Genomic DNA, 18,721 nt, shown 5'->3' with positions numbered 1-18,721 from the left:
AAAATAAACTTTAATAAATACTTCCTATATTTCGTCAATGTCACATTGCCATCTTCAATGGGAACATATAACTACGACACGTGCACGCAAACACTACAAAAAGCAAATGAAGCAGAAGAGAGAAACCTACTGTTTCTCTCTTCTGTCCTAGAGTCCTAATGGTGCCCCCCCCCCCCCAGCAGGCTATATTGGGTTGTCTTGGCTGTTGGGCTGATGTTCTCGTGATGCAAGCTTCCCAAATTTGGGGCAGTCTCGTGCACCCAAATTTGTTGAGGTTTGAAGAGTTTTTTTTTTTTTTTTTTTTTTTTTTTTTTTTTTTTTTTTTTTTGCAGCTGAGGCCGATTCTATAAATAATCTTTCATATTTAAACTTGCTTCGGTGTATTAACATGGCTTTCTTCCAACGTATTCTGTGGCAGGTATCTAGAACATGGGCTGCAAGTCCAGTGTGACTGTACTGGCGAAACTGGATATAGTCTTTATGTTCCGAAATTCTGACATTTGCTGTCCTGCCTGTTTGGTCAAAGTAGGACAGTTTACAGCTGCAAGGGACCTGGTATACACTAGGTAGGTCTAGGTGAAGTGGTTGGTCTTTGGTGGAGTGGATAAGGGATGCCAATTTTTTATAAAGTTTGTAACAAGAAGTTAGGTCTATTTTTTTAAGATTTTGGTTATTTTTTCCGAGGTGCCCCGGATAGAGAGAATGGTGATGGATTTAGTGTAATCTTTGTTATGCGGGGGGGGGGGGGGGGGTATCTGGTTTTAATATTTTTTGGGGATTGTAGCCATTGGCTAAGAAAGTATTAAGGATGTGGTTGAGTTCAGTGGTTAGGGCATTGTCATCTGAACAGATTAATGTTGCCCCGTTATATAGTGTTTTTATAACCCCCTACTGTTGTGAGGGTGTGTGTGTGTGGGGGGGAATTGCTGGTGAATGTATCTGCCTGCATGGGTGGGTTTTCTGTAAACCGAGAAAACCAAGGATCCATCAGGCTGGCGAGTGATTAGAGTGTCTAAGAAAGAGAGACTATTGTTTTCCTCTTTTTCCAAGTTGAACTGGATTACAGGGTGTTGGTTGTTTAAGTGTGTTAAGAAGGAGTGGAGTGTATGTGAGCCATGTGGCCAAATACCGAACACATCATCAACGTAGCGAAGCCAAACAGTGGGTTTTGTTGGGCAGAGTTTAAGGCTTTCTCTTCAAAAGTCTCCATAAAGAAATTGGCCAGTGGTGGGGAGAGTGATGAACCCATGGCTCTCCCCTCTGTTTGTAGAATTTTCCTTGCCAAATGAAATAGCCTGCATTCATTGTGAACTGAAATAGGGCTGAGATATCGGGAGGAAATTTGCCTTGGATGAGCTATAAGGTTTCCTTGAGTGGGACATTTGTGAATAGGGAGGAGATGTCGAAACTGACCATTATGTCAGTATGTTGGAGTGAGAGTTTTTTTATACTGGCTTTGAAGTGGGCTGAGTTTTTTTATGTGTGATGGTGTGTTTCCAGTATAGTGTGTGAGCTCTTTGGCCAAATGTTTAGCTAATTTGTATGTGGGGAGAATCAATGCCATCCACTATGGGACGTAATGGCACATTTTCTTTATGTATTTTTGGGAGTCCATAAATACAGGGGGATATAGAGTTAAATGGCTTTAATCTGTTGGTAACTTCTACAGGCCAAGAAGTGACTTGCTTAAGGAGCCTGTGAAGTTTTCTAATTTGTGAGTTGGTGGGATTGTATTCGATAGGGAGGTAAGTAGCCCAATCTAATAGAATAGCATCAAGCTTACCTGTGTAGTTCTTTTGGTTAAGTACTACAGTTGCATTTCCCTTATCCGCTTTGGTGATAACTAATTCTTTATTATTTGTCATTTCCTGTAGAGCTTTATATTCCTTGTTGGAGTTGGACTTTTAGGAGAATAATAGCTTCATCTCTTCATTCTCAGTTACCGTGTTGTAGTGCCTACGTGCATGTGCCTTTTTTTTTTCCTTTTGAAAATGGCAACGTGACGTTGCCAAAATATCGGAAATATTTATTAAAGTGTAATTTAATTTATATTCATATCTACGTTGTTCAATTCTTTAAGTAATTTAATAATACATGTCATGATAGATGGTTTCCTCTCCTCAGATTTCCTTACCAATGCAGGGGTACTCCAGGGCTCTGTACACTCACCAATTATCTTCCTTCTGTACATTAATTATAAATAATGTCACTTAATCAAGATTTGATGTCACTGAAAGAAGATAATTATCTTCTTTCAGTGACATCAAATCTTATTAACAGCTTTGCTGATGACAGTACATTCCAACCCCCTTCCTCATTTGACAAACCTTGTAATACCCAATCATTAGAAGCATGCCTCAAGATCCTCCATAACCAAAGTCTCTAATCTCTTTATTACTCTCAATGCTACCAAAACAAAGGTGTTTTGGTAGCATTGTAACCAATGTCATCATATCCATCCCCATAGAGCATTATATTCTTATCCATCCATTCTTGAATCCTCTTTTTGACCAATTTTTCCAGTATTTTTACCACACTTTTGAGATACTGATTGGTCTATAATTTGTTACTGCAGTTGTAGAGCCTCCCTTATGTGAAGAAATTATTTTGCTCTCTTTTGACTCACTTGGAACTCTGCCAGAGCTGAGACTTAAGTTAAAAAGCCTAGTCAGAGGCAACTGCCCTGCTCTTTCTTGTAAAACACAAGCTGTTATCCCATTTAATCCCACAGCTGTATTTACACTGAGATTCTGCAATATCCTAAGATCCTTCACAATTCACCCACCTCTGTTTCCCAAATAAGTCCCTGTCACATATGTCACAGCATTAAACTCGCACACAATCTACCAATAATTGTTTGGACACTAACAATTTACAATTGATACCAGAAGGCTAATATCGTGTATATCCGCCTTTGGCTTTGATTACCTCCTGCTCCCCACCAAACTTTACTGTGGGTACAACACACTGTGGTAACAAGAGTTCAACAGGTTACCTCCAGACTGGAAACAGATAAACCTTGATTCATTGCTCCAGAGTACCATTTTCCACTTGTTAATTGTCCAGTTCACATGCTCTTTGCACCAGGCCAGATGAGCCTTGTTCATTGTTGTGATGTTCAGCTTGTGTGCTGCTGCTCCTCCAAGGAAACCCAGTAAATGGAGTTCTTTCTGAACAGTATTAGTGCTCATCATGGTGTTACTGTCACTCTGGAACTCATCATATATAGTCTGTGCCGATTGTAGCTGGTTTTTACATGTCACCCATTTTAACACCCTCCTGTCCCTATCAGTCATTTTCGGTGGACGCCTTGGGTGTGTTCCTGCACTACTGATGCCAGAACATCTCCATTTGTTGATCACATTGCCAACCGCTGATTTTAGATGCTCCAGTTTAGCCCCAATGGCATGTATGGACATGCCATTGGGGCTAAACATGCCAAAATGGTGGCATGTTACATATTTAGCCCCATGCTAAACATGGGGCTAAATATGTAACATGCCACCAATGTTACAACCCACAACGACACCTCTCTTAAAGTTATTGAGTTCATGTCGTGCTGCCGTACCACCTGTATTCAACTGCTATAATGAAATACTGCTTACTATCTGTACACCAGTTTTTATGTTATTAATAAACTTGGAATGTTCCATAACTTCAAATAACAGGGGTGTCCAGACAATTATTGATAGATTTTGTGTGTGTGAATATTTCTCATGTCCACAAAAGATTAATTGCAAACTTGTACATTTTGTACTGTAGGTGGGCTTAAGGATTCAAGGATTGGTGGTGGATCACTCAATATTCAATTTAGAACTAAAGTTACAGAAGATTACATTTAGACGGTTGTTTATTGTAATAATAGTAGTAGCGGTAGCCAGTTTATATTGGAATAAGAATGACTTGCTGTCACTTTTGATACCAGAGATGCCCAAAATAATCATAATCAGACAAAAAAAAAAAAAAAAATAGTTTCCTGGCTTCCCTTCGACATGATGGGCTATTTAGAGTTATGGCTGAAGCAACTAAGGCTAAGAGGCCAGTATATTGCATCTGTTCTTCTGGCCAGTTCTGTATTGCAGGATGAAAAACTTTAGTTTCTAGGAGAAAGAACCTGTCACCTCCAGTAAGGCATTAAATAAGAATAGAGATCTGCAAATTGTCCAAAATGGATCAGAGTAAGAAGTAATATACAAAAAAGAATGCAAGTAATTATGTCACAAATGGCAAGAGTATCAGAAACAAATGGGCAGGGGTAGTGTTTGTTGCCTTGGCAAATATCCTGGGCCTCAGATTGTAGACATTAGTGAGACCGGCTATCCTTTGTACATACTACTCATTACTACTACTACTGAATGAATGAATTAGTGATGTCTTTGGACTTGTGCTTGGAGAGGCCAATGTGCTGTGCCAGTATGCTGGAAAGACGACCACACTCTTACCAGTGGTGAGGACCCTAACTCTTCCACATATTGTCATAAGTATTCATGGCTGTAAATCCATGTGTGTTCGCCGAGGCCAGTTTGCCTGTTCTTGGGGACGAAAAACCCGAGTTTCCAGGTGAAAAAAAATCCCCTACTTCCATATGAGACTGGCTGAAGACCAGATAAAGGTTCCTCACATCATGGACGGGAATCAAACCCAGGTCTTTCTGACCAAAGGGCTTCATCTATACCAAATGAGCTATAAAGACTCTGCACAATTACCTAATTATAATACTACTGGCTTCTTTCTATCTCAATACACATTTCATTTTCTGTTCTGATGAAAATTATTAAATTTACAGAAATAATCGTATTCTCTACATTAAGAGAAAGCAATGCAAATAACATTATGCATATATTCATTTAAAATATTAATTCAAACAAATAATTAAATCCAAATAATATTTATAAACAATAATTCATGTTAAATAATAAACCATCATGAGTGAGAGACCAACTGCTACCCTACTTATTGGAGTCTTGAAATGCTGGGAAAAAGTGTGTTTGGTCTATTCAGCAAATTCAAATTATATAAAACTTAGCCCACCCACAATACTAATATGCAACAAGCTTTCAACCTTTCATATACAGGATTATCATAAAAATATACAAATATTTGCATTTATATAACACATTATGCTGAAAAAATTATACAGACAGTTCCACAATCCCTTTATTTCCACAAACCTTGATACACTAGCATGGCAACAACAGATGCCACTCTTGTGGGTAGACAATGTTGATAAAGACTAATATTCCACCTATTCCTCTATCAAAATGGCAGTCAGTTCCTGTAGTGAGGCTGGACATGTTGACCTCTTCCTCAACTTTACCCAAAGGTGCTCCATAGCATTTAGACTAGATTTCACTTTTCCATTCCCAATTCTTTGAATTATGTAGTCATAGCCCTTGCATTATATATATGCACTTACAGAAATAACACAGAATTTTTCAGAAATTCAGCATGATGTTTGTTTTCTGAACACACAATAAGGTAACATACAAAAAGTGTCTCCATTCATGATAAAAGCTTAATGGAGTGAAACAGCACTGGAAACAATCAAAAATAGTATTTAATGCTTCCAATATTTCATCTCAGTTACAGAGACATCATCAGGGAGTACAAAATAATAACACATAGTAACACACACAGCCAGCACAAAACTAACAGTGGATGAAAGACTAGAGTCCTAACAACTGCAAGAAGCTTAGGATGTAAACTGTATTAGTGTTTCCAATATTTTGGGAAGTATTATGCAACCATATTTATTAAAATTAGGCTGCTTGCTAAGAGCAGTTGCAGATTTTAAAAACAATTTTTATCTTTTAAATTTACTGAGCTGAAGCATGATGGTCTTTTTTCAATTGATTCTGTGAGCTGTATCCAAAGATGTCTGCAAGGTCAAATTCATGACCAGTCGTGACGGCAGATGTATTTTTAATAAATACAAAATTAATAACAGAAAAACTCACGTAAAAAGATTATTTAACAGTATAATTTTCGCCTGTGTCACAGGCATCTTCAGCAGATTTTAGGCTCAAATTAAACAATAACTAACAATTCCAAAAAGTGCAATGACAATACCTAAGTAGCTAGTGAGATAACTGAAATGGTCAATAAATTTCCTTTAAAAAAAAAAATTATATATACAATAAAAAGTTAGGAAAGATTAGCTGAATTATAAAGTACTATCTCCCATAAAGGGGATAGACGTAAACCATCAGGTCTGTTTAAGTTAAGCGAGTGAAGTAAAGTTTCACATGTTCCTTTATAAAGCCGTTCCATGAGGAACCGACTTTTGTGAAGGACTCTTGTCTTTTTCCGAACTCAATGTCTAGTGATGATGGCATGTTCTCCAAGTCCAGACTGTTCAGGTTCAAGGTATTGAACATAAGACTGGTGTTCTTCTAGCCGAATAGAGGCAGATCTTCCTGTTTCTCTGAAATAAGATAATCTACAAGAGCAAGGAATCTGGTAAACACCTGGATAATTAAGATGTGGAAGTTTGTCCTTAGGAGAAGTGAGAAAGGTGTAGATTTTTCTGAATGGTCGAAAGGCAACAAAAATATTCAGTGGTTTTAAAACTTTTGCTATACGTTCCCTAATGCCTTATACATAAGGGATAGGAATGCGTGTTATTTCTTCTATATTTGAAGAGGAAGACAAACTACTCATAGCTCTTTTGATGAAGGAATTCTTATATCCATTAGATAGAAAGGAAGAAGTAATATATTGCAGTTCTTTCTGTAATAGATCTTCTGAAGAACAAAAAAAGTGGGCACGATGAACCAGTGTTTTAATAGTTCCTGCCTTTTGACTGGGATGGTGATGAGATTCAGCATGGATATAATGGCCTGTATGAGTCTTCTTTCTATAGACTAAGAAATGTAGTTTACCATCTAGTTGGCGAAGAATTAGAAGATCTAAAAAGGCTAACTGCTTATTTGATTCTACTTCTAGGGTAAACTGGATCCTTGGATGTAATGCATTTAACTTGGTGAGAAACTGTTGAAGTTCATCAGAAGAGCCATTCCATATAGCAAAAATATCATTGACATATCTGAACCAATGAGTAGGTCTGGGAGAAATGTTGTCAAAGATACATTTCAAAATGTTCCATAAAGAAGTTGGAGAAAGAGGATTGCCCAATGCTGTTGCTTCAATCTGTTGATACAACTTATCTTTAAAGGAAAAAATTTACAGAATGTATTACAAAATCAAATATTTTTACAATGTCTGAAGGAAATTCCTGTTGCAATAATTCAATGCTGTCAGATAAAGGAACATTTAAATTTAGATATTGTTTCTTTATTTACAAATGTTCCTTTATCTGACAGCATTGAATTATTGCAACAGGAATTTCCTTCAGACATTATAAAAATATTTGATTTTGTAATACTTTCTGGTTATTTTTCCTTTAAAAATAAGTTGTATCAACAAATTGAAGCAACAGCCATGGACAATCCTCTTTCTCCTGCTATCTCCAACTTCTTTATGGAACATTTTGAACAACGTATCTTTGACAACATTTCTCCCAGACCTACTCATTGGTTCAGATATATCGATGACATTTTTGCTATATGGAATGACTCTTCTGATGAACTTCAAGTTTCTCACTAAGTTAAATGCACTTCATCCAAGGATCCAGTTTACCCTAGAAGTAGAATCAAATAAGCAATTAGCCTTTTTAGATCTTCTAATTCTTCACCAACCAGATGGTAACCTACATTTCTCAGTCTATAGAAAGAACTCATACAGGCCATTATATCCATGCTGAATCTCATCACCATCCCAGTCAAAAAGCAGGAACTATTAAAACACTAGTTCATCGTGCTCACTCCTTTTGTTCTCAGACGATCTATTACAGAAAGAACTGCAATATATTACTTCTTCCTTTCTATCTAATGGATATAAGAATTCCTTCATCAAAAGAGCTATGAGTAGTTTGTCTTCCTCTTCAAATACAGAAGAAATAACGTGCATTCCTATCCCTTATGTACAAGGTATTAGGGAACGTATAGCAAAAGTTTTAAAACCACTGAATATTTTTGTTGCCTTTCGACCATTCAGAAAAATCTCCGCCTTTCTCACTTTTCCTAAGGACAAGCTTCCACATCTTAATTATCCAGGTATTTACCAGATTCCTTGCTCTTGTGGATTATCTTATTTCGGAGAAACAGGAAGATCTGCCTCTATTCGGCTAGAAGAACACCAGTCTTATATTCAATATCTTGAACCTGAACAGTCTGGACTTGGAGAACATGCCATCATCACTAGACATTGAGTTCGGAAAAAGACAAGAGTCCTTCACAAAAGTCGGTTCCTCATGGAACAGCTTTATAAAGGAACATGTGAAACTTTACTTCACTCGCTTAACTTAAACAGACCTGATGGTTTACGTCTATCCCCTTTATGGGAGATAGTACTTTATAATTCAGCTAATCTTTCCTAACTTTTTATTGTATATATAATTTTTTTTTTTTTTGGTTAGGAAATTTATTGACCTTTTTAGTTATCTTACACTAGCTACTTAGGTGGCGCTTTTTGGAATTGTCACTTATTGTTTAATTTGAGCTTAAAATGTACTGAAGATGCCTGTGACACACAGGTGAAAATTATACTATTAAATAATCTTTTTACGTGAGTTTTTTCGTTATTAATTTTGCATTTATATGTCTGCTCACAGTTTGCCATTATTAAAATTTATGTATTTTTTAATGTTCTTCCATTCAGATGGATCTTCCTGTCCGTCGATAGTAGGCCAACTTGCAGGAACAAGGAACCCTATATACACCTGAAACTGAGAGAGGAGGGAGGTGAAGTGGTGCAAAGATTGTATTTCTTTAAGATTCTGGTTATTTTTTTCTGATGTGCTTTGGACATAGGGGATGGTGATAGCTTTACTAAAATCTTTCTGAAGGTCGTGGGTTGGGCGAAGAATTGATTATTTATTTGATAGTGTGGGAACTGTAGCCATTAGATAGAAAACTATGATGTATATGATTGAGTTCTGTTACAAGAGAGGTCTTGTTGGAAGAAAGGTTTTATTTATAAGCTCTATGGAGTTAGTGCTTTTATAACACCATACTGTTGAGATGGGAAGGGGTGATGGGAAAGTTTGTGTTTGTGAATGTATCTGTGAGTGGGTTTCCTATATACTGAAAAGAATGGGTTACCATTAGATAAGTTGGTGGCCAAGGTGCCTAAGAAAGGCCAGAATATTATTAGTTTCCTTTTCCATTGTAAATTGAATTCTAGGACAATTACCATATTTTTCCATGTATAAGACAATAATTTTTTCTAAAATTTTTATACCAAAAACTGGGGGTCATCTTATACACGGGGGGGGGGGGGGGGGGGGGAATAATCTGCTGAGAGACCCGCAGTTGCCGTGGCGAAACTGCCAGTACCTTGTCTCCATGAACAGGCTTCCACCAATCACTAGCCTTTGTTAACTCTATCAATTGATGTCATTAACGGCTGATTCTGAATAAACCAATCAGAACTCTGAAAGCATTCGTATGTCTGCAACTCGTTGGCAGGGGTCAGTTAATGCATTAACAATATTTTGAGCACTAGCCCATAAAAATGTCCAAAAATAAAAAACAATTCTCATATTCTTCAAAATTCAAGTTAAAAGTCATCAATTACACAAAAGAACATGGAAATAAAGCTTCAGAGAGACAGTTTGGACCTCCTCCCACTGAGTGTATGATTAGACAGTGGAGAAAACAGGAAGAACAACTGCTCTCAAGATGTCAAAAAAGAAGAGAGCCTGAAGAGGAAAACGAGCAAAATGGCCAAACTTGGAGCAGAGGCTTAAGACTTGGATTATGGAGTAGTGCCAGAGTGGGATATGTGTGTCAACCAAGCTTATTCAATATGAAGCAAAAAGGTTTTCAAGAGAAATGAGCATTGTTGATTTTCACAGAAAAGGCAAAATGATGCTTCAACTTCATGAGGAGAGTACGCAAACCAAGTTAGCCTAGAAAATGCACCTTAAATGCATCCCTAAAAATGCATCTTAGTATGTATCTTAAAAATATTACCTAATTACTAAATATACTTTTTTAATATTTAAAAAATTATTCAAATGTTCTGTTTTATGTTTAAAATATCGATTTCTTAATTTTGGGCTCAAAAAAGTAGGGTCTGTCTTATGCATGGGAGCATCTTATACACAGAAAAAAAAAACGGTATATTTTCAATGGAGCTTTTAAAATAGAAGAATTATGGTGAAAATACAGTTCAACAACCAATTCATCAACTGTGGACCTTCCTTCAGTAATGTAACTTAACAAGCTAAATTTTATTATCCTCAGTAATGAAATTTAGCACATTTAAGTTAAATTAGTTGGAGAATTATAAAGCAATATTTGATTATAATGCAAACTTGATAAAATCAGGATAACCTTATGATGAAAATGAACTGTTTCTCTATTAATCAATAAAAAATACAGCAGTTGATATATTTTAGGATTTTACTGAAAAATTTCTGAAACACAAGGAAAGAATGAATTGTTGATACGTTTTTTGATATACTGTATATAGAATAATGTAGCTGTGGTAATCAATTATTCCTAACTGCGACCAAAATAGGTCTTATTTTGCAAATGTAGTCATCTTACTTTTTAAAAGGGAAACCAATATTTCTATAGAATAGTTAAATAACATACAAATATTTATGTAAACAGATAACATTTATATTATAAATTATCCAATATTATGATAATTCTTCAAAATACTGGTAGTATGTTCCATCATTTTTGGATGATAAAGTAAAATTCTCCCAAGATCAAAATTCATACATACCCTAAAGTAATACTTACCAAAAACAAGTACTAATCCATGAAAAGTGCCAATAGCAATAACTGAAGATACAGCCTAAATAACATAATGTGTTGATGTTACACACTCACAAATACACAGATCACAATCATGATCACAATTCATGACAACTAAGAATAGCAATATTTTATATATTGCAACAGTTATAAAATTTATAATATCATAAAGCAGGTATGAAAACAGCATTTTAAATCCAGTGATTCAAATCTTAGCATTCCTGAATATGAGGCCTCAAATTTCACAAAGATTTAAAGAGGCTTAATAAAATTCTTTCACTTCTGATTACTGGGATCTGCACTGTATTTTCTATAGATGAAGGTAGCTAAAGTTACAAGGGAAATATGAAAAGTTCTTCAAATCCAACCTAGAATTTTCAATGTTTTACATAAAAAGGATCAGTGTCATTTTTGCATATGGTTCATTTTTATATTTCCCTTCTCCACAGATTAACCATACTAAGTAACAATGTGACTGGTTATATTAAAATAAGGCATTTATAGAAATTCTGTAATAATACCAAACAGTACTTTGTAATCAAATTTTTATAAAAGGCTCAAAACAACTTGTGTTTATCATATTCACCAAATTTGCCAGTCTGGTTGGATAAGTGGTTAGCATAATCACTCTCCAACCAACAAAGCTTGAATCCAGTCATGGGCATGGATGTTTGTGATTGCCTTTAGGTGGCAGATGAATTTTATCACTTGGTGTGAGACCACAGGCCCCACTTATAAGTGGCTGAAGTAGCTTGAAAAATTTCCATGACTGGTCTCAAGAGCAAGATTTCCAGACTATGTAAAAAATAAATTTTAAAAAAATACAATATATACAGGGTGTTCGGGATAAATTTGACATATTTATAATTAATTATATTTTTCCGTAAGTTACATGTATTAACACACACTTCTCTTCATTTAAAAGTTTGGACCCTTCTTCATTCATATACAAGATGTCAGAAAGGATGGATAGCTGGAACCCACCTGAATCATGGAAGAGAATAACTTGTATCATGATGATTCGTGCCCGCCATCAAAATAAGGATATTACGACTGCTGCCCAATGCTCCCTGAATACAGTAAAAACAATCAGGCATGAACTAGAGACTTGCAATGGTGACTACGAGGATGTAGCAAGAAGAAAGATCCCTAGCAGACGATCTGATTGCGTTCGTACAGCAGAATTCCTCGCAAATCTGCAGGAACAGGTGTTGAAGAACCCTGGCATTGGAATTCGGGCTTTGTTCGTGGAGTTGCTAACTGTAGTCAAGCCCTGGATAACAAGGGTAGCCAATGGTAGGCCGTATGTATGGCAGCAGGATTCGGCCCCTTGCCACACCTCTGGGAAAAGTCAAAAATGGTTGTCTGAAAATTTCTACGACTTCACCAGTCCAAATGTTTGGCCTCCAAACTCCCCAGACCTTAACCCCATGGATTATTTTGTATGGGGCACAGTTGAAAAAGACACCAATCGCACTTCCAGTAATACAAAAGCCCAGTTAATGGATAAAATTAAAACAGTTTTTGCGGCCCTTCCCAGGGAGACTGTAGCATCAGCTTGTTCGAGGTTCCGAAGCAGAATTGAAGCTGTGATCGATGCTAATGGTGGTTATTTTGAGTAAATCTTGTTGATAGTATTGTAATTAACTCTGCCTGTAATGTTTTTTTGTCAATTCATTAAATTTAATAGATACAAAGAAGATTTTCTTTTTCCTTACGAAACTGTCAAATTTATCCCGAACACCCTGTATAAGCACTTGAAGTACAGATTTGAGATGTACTGTCAAAAACATAAGTGGCATACTACAATCAAGACCAGCCATGAAATAGCAATTTTCCACGATGCTGCACAATTAGTTATTCTTATCAACCACCATATTTCTTGTGAAGTCTTATGAACATTAGGTTGGTAGCGTAGCAATGGAAAAAAAGTCTCAAAAAAGAGTTTCTTTTTCTTCATGATGATGCTTAGCTCCGTAATGCCAATACCACAATCACAATGCCAGAATAATTTATTCTAGCATTGTGATTTATAGGAGATCCTGGACTATTCATAAGTTTGATAGCAATGCAGTAAAAAAGGTGCGTGTGTGTTTTTGTTGACTGCACATCTGTCCTATGCAGAATTAATGCTACACTAGCAACCTCATGCTTTAAATGTAGACAGTACAGTCTCCAGAGTTCAGTCAGTATAGATGAAGCCCCTTTGGTCAGAAAGACCTGGGTTCAATTCCCATCTATGACGTGAGGAACCTTTATCTGGTCTCTTGACTAAAGGTGAATTAGCCTGTCTCATACAAAGGTAGAGGGTTTTTTTTCACTCAGAAATTCAGGTTTTTCGTCCCTCAGAACAGGCAAACTGGACCTGTAAACACATATGGATTTATAGTCATAAAAAATATATACCTAATCCCTCATTAGGAGGGGGAAGAAAGGGGAAACCCAATACAAATAAATAAAACAGTTTTAAGTTAAGGGATATTACATCCCATATTGTTTCTTAGCCGAATAAGAAACTCAAAGAGTATCATGCTGAATATAGAAACTATATAAAGTTCAGTGATTCCAAGCGTAAGCAAATACCTGGATAGTGCAACACCTGACCCATTTGGTAGTGCAAACTCAGGCAACTCACAGTAAGGGTGGAGCAAGCTCCGATCACTATTCTTGGTATATTTACCCATAATGTGAACTTAGCTCCTAAGAGCTGTATTACTGTTCTACATTATGAGAGAAGGTCACTACCCAGACCAGTTTCAACCTTTGGGTAAATACCAAGAATAGTGATCGGAGCTTGCTCCACCCTTACTGTGAGTTGCCTGAGTTTGCACTACCAAATGGATCAGATGTTGCACTATCCAGGTATTTGCTTACGCTTGGAATTGCCGAACTTTATATAGTTTCTATATTCGGCATGAAACTCTGAGTTTCTTATTCAGCTAAGAAACAATATGGGATGTAATATCCCTTAACTTAAATAAGTTCGTGTCGCCGAATTGAAGCCTTTGGCTCTTCATATAATTAGTAATTTATTAGGACACCTTCTTGGCAATTCTTATAGAAGAGATGTAAGTTCTGTTCGCTACAAACTTGGTATTAACTAGGTCTACTTACTTACTGATGAGACCTCAATAAAGGTTGAAACCGGTCGGGGTACTGATCTTCTTTCATAATGTAGAACAGTAATACAGCTCTTAGGAGCTAAGTTCACATTATGGGTAAATACCAAGAATAGTGATCGGAGCTTGCTCCACCCTTACTGTGAGTTGCCTGAGTTTGCACTACCAAATGGGTCAGGTGTTGCACTATCCAGGTATTTGCTTATGCTTGGAATCGCCGAACTTTATATAGTTTCTATATTCGGCATGAAACTCTTTGAGTTTCTTATTCGGCATGAAACTCTTTGAGTTTCTTATTCGGCTAAGAAACAATATGGGATGCAATATCCTTCAACTTAAATAAGTTCATGTCGCCGAATTGAAGCCATTGGCTCTTCATATAATTAGTGAATAAAACAGTATTTCGAGATAACTGCTGTAGCAACTCATCCATCCAGTGCAGATTGTAAGCAATTTTTTTTTTTTTTTCAAACACTGGTATGTGGTGTATATGTGTTTGCCAACCTGTATTTGTCAGGATTGGGTTGCTTAGGAATTGTGGCCAAATCAACTAATATTATGTGGTCAGCATATTACATCTTTTAATTGTAAAAGATATTCTTCTGGTGCTAATCTACCTGTTTTGCACAATGAAAAATCCAGGTTTCTAGAAGGAAAAACTTTGCCATCTCTGTATGAGATGCTGGCTAACCCAGTTTCAATGGAAAACCTTACCAATGTTCTTTTTGTATTCGAGACAAAATATACTTGTCTTCTGGGTGTGCATATCATGAAAGAAAACAACTTACCATAAAGTCTTCAATAGGAAACTCATAGAATTATGCTATAAAATTAGTGGTTTAAGACTTACTAAATAAACTGAAGCAGTTTTGGCTAATCAATAGATATTCAAAATTAAGCCAATTTATTCAGTAATTCTTAAACAATTTATTGTCACTTTTTTTTTTTTTTTCATCTAATGCAGGCTCTATTTTAGGTTCATTATTTACAAATGTGTGTGTTTTTATTTTATATGAGGAATGATTAGAAGAACAAGAATTTAAAATATGTACAAAATAGCATTTAAAAAAAAAAAAAAGCCACTCCACAACTTTCATAATCACTTTCTTATCGTTTTGGTAGACCATACTTTATTTTAATAAGAATTCTGTTAAATAAATTCTCTAAATGAAAATACTTGCTCATCCTTCTTTTGCATGCATGTCATTATAAGATTTTTTCATGACCTAAAATTATATTCAAAAGTAAAGACACAGAAAGGATTTTACCAGGGCTTTAGAAGCCGTATTGGAAAAATTAATGACTATCAGTTAATCACTTTCAGCTTGTTTTCCTTATGATGACCATACTTTGTGATTTACTAATCATCTATTTTAAATACCTTGAATTACTTCTGATGAAGAAATTATACACTACTAATACATGATGTACTCTATGATCATGGAAACCACATGCAAAAAATAATATTTCAAGTGTTCATCCTTTTCAAATAGATGTCATTTTTAAATGCAGCCTTCATAAACAATAATGATTCATTAAAAATAAATAAATAAAAAACTTATTTATGAAACAAGTTATTTTTGTTTAGCAATTACTTTTCTAAGATGCACCCCATGGTAAAGAAAAAGTTTGGCGCCGAGTAGTTGTAATGCTACATTACATATATATTTTGGTGCAGCAATGAACAGACCTAAAGAATTATGATAAATTGAAATATGGTATTATGCTCCACAGAACCTCAGTGACAGGATCAACAATCACTGTCCACAAGTATCCTTACACACTTTCTTCTGTCACAAGGATCACCCTTCATCAGAGCTGATGTTGAAAGTTTATTTTTCACTTGGTTAGACTATAATATAATAAATTTAGTTTAATCCTTTATCCAAGTGTGAGCAAACAAAGTTTGCACCTGAAAATATCTTCAGGACTGGGGTAAGGTAGTACAACACTGGGAAACTTGTAGCAAAGGTGGAGCAAGCTAACATTACTCCTATCTCAGTATCTCCCATAATGCAAAACACATCTCCTTGCAGATATGTATAATGTTATGCCACTTTTTTTTTTTTCATCTAATGCAGGCTCTATTTTAGGTTCATTATTTACAAATGTGTGTGTGTTTATTTTATATGAGGGATGATTAGAAGAATAAGAATTTAAAATATGTACAAAATAGCATTTAAAAAAAAAAAAAAAAGCCATTCCACAACTTTCATAATCACTTTATCATTTTGGTAGACCATACTTTATTTTAGTAAGAATTCTGTTAAATAAGATCATGTTAAATAAATCAGAGCTGATATCCCACATCAGAGAATATGAAACCTTGAATCAGCCTGCTGTTTGATATGATTGGGCTCAAAATTTTCTTCTGAAATCATGTTGAATTCATTTACTGCTTTTATCACTCTCCAAATTCTAATAACTACTATGACCATTTTAACAAGCTCTAAAGCTCAATTTTCTGCAGTGAGAATACCCAAATAATGTTCACCAAGGTCATCTTCCTTGGGACTTCAATGTCCACAGTTCAAGCAGGCAGGGATGCCAATGTATTTGCCATGAGCAATGATCCTAATGTTAGTGCCTCCATAATGCAATTGGAAGAACGACGGTATATTGCACCCTTCGACTGGAAAAGGCCTAAGTTCAATTCTTGGCATTACAAGAGGAATCTTTATAGGGGCTTATTCATTTGAAGGTGAGTTAGCCAGTTTCATACGGAGGTAGCAGGATTTTTCTCCTGGAAACTTTGGTTTTTCATCCCGTGTACAGGCAAATCTGCCTTCAGAACAAGTAATTTACAAATAAAATATACTGTCAGTGGTGATGGGTGGTAAGATGGCATTGGAGTATTGAGTAGTAGGGGAGATGGTTAAGAGTATGTCTGTGTGGCAGAGTGGAGTGACCTCCTGCGATGACCTCTTGGAGGTGTCATATAATAATAATTAATCTACTGAACAAAATAAAACAACCCTCATCATCCTGCCAGCACCCTCAATCTCTTCTTAACAAGCTCCCCTTCCAAATACACTGTAGACATAAATTTTCCTTTTGGAGACTCAGACTACAACCTGAAGTTTCTTTCACCATGGAACAATCTTCACCCAACAGTTTGTCTTGTGACCTTTAGCATTATGGGATAATCTCTGTGACATCTAATCCTGTTTCATAGTCTGACCACTGGTTCTGTTCTGCTGATCCGAACACTTGCTCAGACCAAATGGCAGAAATAATCATCACTGGAATGATTTCAATGAATCCCTCATTATGCCCCAAATTCCCTAATGCTACTTAAGTAGTGAACTTAGTGAACTAAGCCTTAGTTCACTAATCCAGTCTACCAAGAAAAAAACAGAGCATAACCTAGCTATAAAAAAACAAAATTCAACATCACACCTGGCGTATAGTTAAATAAAAAAAAAAAAAGAGAGAAAGAAAGAGATTTTTAAAGACAAAATGCTGCATACTTGCTACATGTTCAAGTGCCATTCTACTTCCCTAACAACACTATTAAGTGTTGCTCTCCCCTTTCGTTCGTTTCTCTCCAACTTCTGCTCTCCCCTCCCCCTCCAGTCTTCTGCCGAAGGGGGGGGGGGAATCAGAGGAATCCTGAATAAAATAACTCTAACATGAATAGTATCTGGCTTATCATGCTAAAAACATGCAATCCAGAACTAACATCAATGTTATTTCACCTCTTCAATCTTTCCTACTCTACTGCTTTAAACCCTACTGCATTGAAAAAAAGCATTCCACTCATTCCAAAAACTGGTGATAAAGTCAGTAAGCAAACTATCATTCGACTGCTTTCACTTATCTCAAAAATCAGTGAGGGCATTAACAGCAAACTTTTTCACCAACTGGAGGCAAACCAGTTATAATCAGTGATTAGCAATACAGATTTTGTCACTCTTTATCTACAGCTGATTTTCTAGCCTACACCATGGAAAGGCTGGAAAAAACTCACCAGGTTGCTCTAGATATTTATAAGGTATTTGATCAGATCTGGCATAGGTATTTGATCAGATCTACGCAACTTATGACATATGCTTTTTGAACAACTGAGGGTTGTAGCCTTTTGAGGGGAGACAGTGACAGAGGCTGTTCCAGAGAACAGAGGAAGAAGGTCTGATAACTTTGCAGCTGGTCTGTAAATGGGTGTTGACCAACAGCTACTCTCTTGTTCTTCCAGGTGTATACCAAAGTTAGCTGCCAATTCATCAGTGCATTGTCGATGAAAGTACCTGTAGAACATACATAAAACCAAAATTGAACATCTGCGAGAGACAAATGGGAGCAGATCTGTGAAAGAAGGATCATCAGTTAGCTGGACTGCCCTCTTATGAATACCATCAAGCAGTCTCCGAGGATTTTGGTGTACCACACAAATGTGTAAGCCATATTCACATGCACTTTGGATGTAAAAGTACACAATTTTTTTTGGCCATTACAGAAGTTGTGACTGAGATGTGTTTCTTCCAAAAAATAGTCAGGAGGTGTAAGTCCACCCAAGAAGGAAGATCTGATCATATTTATATAGTTGGTATTATTGAAAGTTAAAAGGAAAATGATGAAAGATCTTTTTTGTGAGAAATTAGACACGACTGAGTTTTGATAGCATTGAAGTTGTCTTTGTCCCATTGAAGTATAGTAAGTATATCGGAAGGGCATTTGACTATGGTTGACATTGAGACTTCTAATATCAAAAGCCTTTTTCATTTGGTTATACTATAAATCTAAAGATGCCAAGAAATTATATTCTTGGTTTAA

At 36.1% G+C, this 18,721-nt stretch overlaps 1 protein-coding gene across 1 annotated transcript in view; it reads right to left on the bottom strand.

Moving 5' to 3' along the window:
* Window positions 1–18,721, bottom strand: part of Vps8 (vacuolar protein sorting 8) — a 519,719-nt gene that overhangs the window by 429,594 nt on the left and 71,404 nt on the right. The window contains exon 5 of the mRNA XM_090395104.1: window positions 10,815–10,869. Coding sequence (XP_090251230.1) covers window positions 10,815–10,869 — 55 coding nt within the window. The remainder of the gene's footprint in view (window positions 1–10,814; window positions 10,870–18,721) is intronic.

The sequence above is a fragment of the Typopeltis vanoorti genome, chromosome 7, assembly GCF_054136105.1.
Source record: "Typopeltis vanoorti isolate ZY-2024b chromosome 7, IOZ_Tvanoo_1.0, whole genome shotgun sequence".
NCBI classification, from domain to species: Eukaryota; Metazoa; Arthropoda; class Arachnida; order Uropygi; family Thelyphonidae; genus Typopeltis; species Typopeltis vanoorti.
Note: the sequence above shows the minus strand (reverse complement) of the source record. Positions and strands in the feature narration are given on the sequence as shown.